The sequence below is a fragment of the Chelonia mydas genome, chromosome 4 (genome assembly GCF_015237465.2).
Source record: "Chelonia mydas isolate rCheMyd1 chromosome 4, rCheMyd1.pri.v2, whole genome shotgun sequence".
Lineage (NCBI taxonomy): Eukaryota > Metazoa > Chordata > Testudines > Cheloniidae > Chelonia > Chelonia mydas.
In genome coordinates, this window is record NC_057852.1 from 81,036,779 (window position 1) to 81,042,778 (window position 6,000).

The 6,000-nt window shown below is 37.5% G+C and overlaps 1 protein-coding gene across 3 annotated transcripts in view; it reads right to left on the reverse strand.

Moving 5' to 3' along the window:
• Positions 1-5,541, reverse strand: part of PDLIM3 (PDZ and LIM domain 3) — a 39,336-nt gene extending 33,795 nt beyond the window's left edge. Inside the window, exon 1 of one of the 3 annotated variants that reach the window (XM_037897650.2) lies at positions 5,172-5,541. In XM_037897650.2, coding sequence (XP_037753578.1) covers positions 5,172-5,264 — 93 coding nt within the window. In that variant the 5' untranslated portion in view covers positions 5,265-5,541. The remainder of the gene's footprint in view (positions 1-5,171) is intronic. The other 2 variants (XM_043546099.1, XM_037897651.2) reach the window with 2 other exon arrangements.
• Positions 5,542-6,000: the final 459 nt, after the last annotated feature.

A 6,000-nucleotide genomic window follows, 5' to 3' on the forward strand; every position in this document is an offset into this window, starting at 1 on the left:
TTAGCATATTGTGGGCACTACTGGAATAATAATAATTAATTAATTAATTAATTAATTATGAAGTGTAGAATCGTTGGCTTCTTAATTCCATTTCCTGTCATTGCAGCCAGCACTGATGACTTGTCAGGCAGGTGGAATCAGATTCAGAATTATTACTTCCTTCAGATACAGAATAGTCTCTCTAGTTTGCTCTGAACAGACCATTTATATGTAATTTTTGCCTGTCCATTTCCCAATATCCCTCGCTTCCACTGCCAGGCAGTGTCTTTATGGGAGATTACTGCACTTCCTAGTACTTAAGACATTTATGCCTCTATGGTGTTTGGAAGCATTCTGTAACTGCCCAGAAAAACACTGCACTCTCTCTCTCTCTTAGTTCTTAAGTATTACATCACATATAAAATTGCTCACTGAGATTGTACTTTCTTAAATACATTTTCCCAGGAAATGACAGATTAACAAAATCTTGTATTCTTGAAGAAAGAAAGATTCCATTAAAAACATGGAATGTATCATCACCACTGTGTCAGTGCTAATGAAACTGTCTCTTGTATTGTCTCTATGAGTATTGCACTGCTACGTTTCCATGCATTGTGAGAAATATTTTATACATACTTTATAATTAAGCTGTGGAACTCAAAACTGCAGGATATTATTGAGATCAATAGCTAAATAAGATTCAAACTGATTAGGCTCATAAATAAGGATAAAATCTGCAGTTACACTAGTTAGGATTAAAAATGTAAGGGCTATGATTATGCTTCAGAATCTAAGCAAAAAAGCTGACTTCCAGTTGTGTTCAAGAAAGAATCCCCTCCCATCACATTATAGTAACGAACAACTAGTGCATTTGGGAAGATTTCATCTTCCTCTAAAGCGTCAGGTAAAGGCCACTGCTAAAGAAAGGATATCAGATTAAATGGATTAATTTCCCCATTCTGGTATAACAAGTTCAAAGCATTAAATCTATTCTCTGTCACATAGCAGTCTCTGTCAGAGATAACTGTAAAGTACACAGCATGTGGAATTAATGTTCATAGCAGCACAGGTTCAGTTCTTCACTGTGGTATTTTTCTGCTCAGTCATTTGAAAAATGCATCAGGATTGGGGAAGGAAAGGAGAGACAGAGCTTCTACGTTTCTGAACCAACTTTAAATTCTTAAGTCAGTAAGTGTGATCTCTGGGTTAGAAAAATGGGGTTTTAGTAGTCAAATACTCAATTGCCCCCTTCAACATAAACCTCTCTTCCACAAGAGCAGGAGCAAGAGCAGAGTGAAGCCACATAAGAATGGCCATACTGGGTCAGACCAAAGGTCCATCTAGCCCAGTATCCTCTCTTCTGTCAGTGGCCAATGCCAGGTGCCCCAGAGGGAATGAATAGGACAGATAATCATCAGGTGATCTATCCCCTGTCGCCCATTCCCAGCTTCTGGCAAACAGCGGCTACGGACACCACGCTGTCTATCCTGGCTAATAGCCATTGATGGAATTTATCTAGTTCTTTTTTGAACCCTGTTATAGTCTTGGCCTTCACAATTTCCTCTGGCAAGGAGTTCCACAGGTTGACTGTGCATTGCTTGAAAAAATACTTCCTTTTGTTTGTTTTAAACCTGCTACCTATTAATTTCATTTGGTGACCCCTAGTTCTTGTGTTATGAGAAGTAGTAAATAACACTTCCTTATTTACTTTCTCCACACCAGTCATGATTTTATAGACCTCTATCATATCAAATGTAGTTGGTTTTTTTCCAAGGTGAAAAGTCCCAGTCTTATTAATTTCTCCTCATATGGCAGATGCTCCATACCCTTAATCATTTTTGTTGCCCTTTTCTGAACCTTAACCAATTCCAATATATCTTTTTTGAGATGGGGCGACCACATCTGCATGTAGTATCCAAGATGTGGGCACACCATGGATTTATGTAGAGGCATGGATTTATATATGATATTTTATGTCTTCTTATCTATCCCTTTCTTAATGATTCCGAACATTCTGTTAGCTTTTTTGACTGCCTCTGCACATCGAATGGATGTTTTCAGAGAACTACCCACAATGACTCCGAGATCTCTTTCTTGATTGGTAACAGCTAATTTAGACCCCAGCATTTTATATGTATAGCTGGGATTATGTTTTCCAATGTGCATTACTTTGCATTTATCAACATTGAATTTCGTCTGCCATTTTGTTGCCCAATCACCCAGTTTTGAGAGATCCTTTTGTAGCTCTTCGCAGTCAGCCTTGGACTTTACAGTCTTGAGTAGTTTTATATCATCTGCAAATTTTGCCACCTCACTGTTTACCCGTTTTTCCAGATCATTTATGAATATGTTGAATTGGACTGGACCTAGTACAGACCCCTTGGGACACCACTATTTACCTCTCTCCATTCTGAAAACTGACCATTTATTCCTACACTTTGTTTCCTATCTTTTAACCAATTACCAATCCATGAGAGGACCATCCCTCTTATCCCATGACTGCTTACTTTGCTTAATAGCTTTTGGTGAGAGACCTTGTCAAAGGCTTTCTGAAAATCTAAATACACTATATCGACAGGATCCCCCTTGTCCATATGCTTTTTGCCACCCTCAAAGAATTCTAGTAGATGAGTGAGGCATGATTTCCCTTTACAAAAAAACATATTGAATATTCCCCAACAAATTACTTTCATCTATGTGTCTGACAATTTTGTTCTTTACTATAGTTTCAACCAGTTTTCCCGGTACTGAAGTCAGGCTTACCAGCCTGAAATTGCCAGGGTCACCTCTGGAGCCCTTTTTAAAAATTGGCGTCACATTAGCTATCCTCCAGTCATTTGGTACAGAACCTGATTTAAATGATAGGTTACAGACTACAGTTAGTAGTCCTGCAATTTCACATATGAGTTCCGTCAGAACTCTTGGTTGAATACAGTCTGGTCCTGGTGACTTACTACTGTTTAGTTTATCAGTTTGTTCCAAACCTCCTCTAATGACACCTCAATCTGGGACAGTTCCTCAGATTCGTCACCTAAAAAGAATGGCTCAGGTTTGGGAATCTCCCTCACATCCTCAACTGTGGAGACTGATGCAAAGAATTCATTTAGTTTCTCCGCAATGGCCTTATCGTCCTTGAGTGGCCCCACTGGTTGTTTAGCAGGCTTCCTGCTTCCGATGTACTGAAAACAACTTTTGCTATTACTTTTTGAGTCTTTGGCTAGCTGTTCTTCAAATTCTTTTTTGGCCTTCCTAATTATATTTTTACACTTCATTTGCCAGAATTTATGCTCCTTTCTATTTTTCTCACTAGGATTTAACTTCCACTTCTTAAAAGATGCCTTTTTGCCTCTTACTGCTTATTTTAATTTGCTGTTTAGCCATGGTGGCTCTTTTTTGGTTCTCTTACTATGTTTTTTAATTTGGGGTATACATTTAAGTTGAGCCTCTATTATGGTGTCTTGAAAAAATTTCCATGCAGCTAGCATAATATCAACAGTTCTTCCACTTGAAACACATGATTAATGAGCATTGACATCTTGCTACAAACCAGCAGCTTTTTGTCTCAAAGCACTCTGTAGGTATGATGATGAGTCAATGGCAAAATTATTTATTCCTCAGAAAGTTACAATAAATGTAATTTATCTTTTGTTAGTATAATTTTAAACCTCATTGCACATAATCTAAACAAAGGGAAAATATAAACCAGACTCTGCTAAAATATTTTTCATTAGAGATAATGGAAACTATTTCCCCCTTGTAAGTCCATAAAAGGCAATGAAAGTCCCAATACATCTAGACATTTTTCACTCTTTTTACTCAACATGGGTTTTTTTCCCTCCAAAGTTTTCATGTCTCATACAACAAACATTTAGCATATAAGTTTATATATTAAGAGCATTAGATTTTAAGGGCAAAACGGGATCTCAGTTATGCTGGTATAAATGTGGAGTAACTCTATTGACTTACATGGAGTTACTTCAGATTTACACTAGGGTAATTTACTGTAGAATTTTGGTGCTTACCATTTCTATAAACTCCTGTTTGATGTACTTTTACTGCATGGCATCATCAGAGGTATTTATTTTACAAGTTCTGATACTTATGTAATACTGCACTAAGATATTGTCTAAATTCTGAGTCTCAGTGCAGTACTTCCAAAACTATGTTAATGAGGTGGAAGAGAATAATGAAACATGCTTTCAGTATGTGCAAGACTGTAAACCAGTAGAAAATAAAGAATACTGATTCTGGTATTTGATGTATGTCACATAAAGCCCTATTCAACAATATGTACTTAAACTAAGTTTACCTAATGGACAGGAAATATGTTTTGCTATTGCTTTAAGAATGGAAAATAGATTTTTGTGTGTTGCAGTCATTAAGTGACAACCTCTGAAATAAATGCCAGTTTTCAGGATACTATCTTAAAATACATAAAAAAGAGGAGGGATTGTGTTCTTAATCCTCTTTAAATGTGAAGTACTATAAGAGATTAATATTGAGTATCACTAAAAGCCATTAGTTAATGCATAGGATTTTTTTTCTTGCTTGTTCATGATAGAATAACTTTGTAATAAATCACCGATGTAAACAAAATGAAAACACAGAACTGTACATTTGTAGGAACATGGTCCCACTGCCTTTGCTCACAACACATAGATCTTGAATTGGTTAAAGATTTGTATTACAAACTCTTCTTAACTCAAGCTGACATGAAGATTAGTATACAAATATCCAGACACAAGGAACAGCTGCCAAGTCCCCCTCTCTCCCAAAGATCACATGGGCCAGTTACTGGGGCTGGGGAGAGCTGCAGTACGGTCAGTATCTTAGGCTGGTCTCTGGCTCCCTGGGGGTCCGAAACTGGAAAGTGAAAATCTGAATGCTTTGCGAAATCACTCTGTCCTCTTACCTTGCCAGTGTCCCCTTGACACTCGAATTTCATTTTGGAGGAATGAGCAGGAGTCGAATGACGCCCTTTTTGCCTGATAAAACAGTCTCTTTAAAATTCATACACACACAAATCATTTCAAAATTGTCAACTTTCAGCAACTGTAAATTTGAACAACAGTAATAAATGCAACCTGCAGCTAGTTCACTCGTTTATTGCTTCATTCAAGAAAAGTCAAAGAGCAAAAACTAAAACAATGTTAAAAATAATAAATAAAAGGGAAATAGAAAAGAACACATACCCTGGTTATGATCAAAGGCTGGTTAAAATCTATCCCTCCTGTCAGTCTGAATCCCCAAGGAGCAGGTCCTGGGAGAATGACGTTCTGTGGCATTGTACAACAATTTTCTGACCGCTACTATTACTAGATTATTTTTCTTTTTTCCCTAGCTTGGTAAAGGGAGCTGAAGGCTGAGCTGTAGGAATAAAGGTCCTGTCAGCAGTGTCTTTGCTGGACAGGGCAGCAGATCCTTTATACGCCTAAGAAGTTTTTTCTCATCCCACAGCTGCAGAAACAGCACTTTATCCCTGCTCCTGTATGACGTCACCCGTCTCTTGTCTCCTCCACCCACAGGGGGAGTACCAACTTTGGTAAAACAAAGTCTGGATGCTCTGTGAAGTTTATGGCAAATAGATTTACTTTATTTGCTGTTTCACAGTATACCGCCCAGCCCAGCATTCAGTAAGTTTCAGGTTACAACTTCCTGTTTCTCTCTTAAAGCAACCTGGTCTCACTTTTGATGTTGTGATTGTATTACTGTACTGTCTTTGCTTTAACCATACCACAGCATCATTAACATTGCACCTAACAAGAAATATTAATATTGAGCTTTGTCCCTCCTGAACGATCATTTTGCATTTCAGTCAGCTTGTGATACAGTCATTTACTTGACCACAGAGTCTTTCTAGCCCTTCATTTGAAGTTTTCGGCTATAATGTTTTGTACAATGTACACATATAAAATGTTTGTGCTGGCTTGAAAATGTTTACCAATGTCATAGATATTTCTTATACATAGACTTGGAAACAAAAATGCAACTAGTGTAATAGATAACCACTTCTCTTTCTTT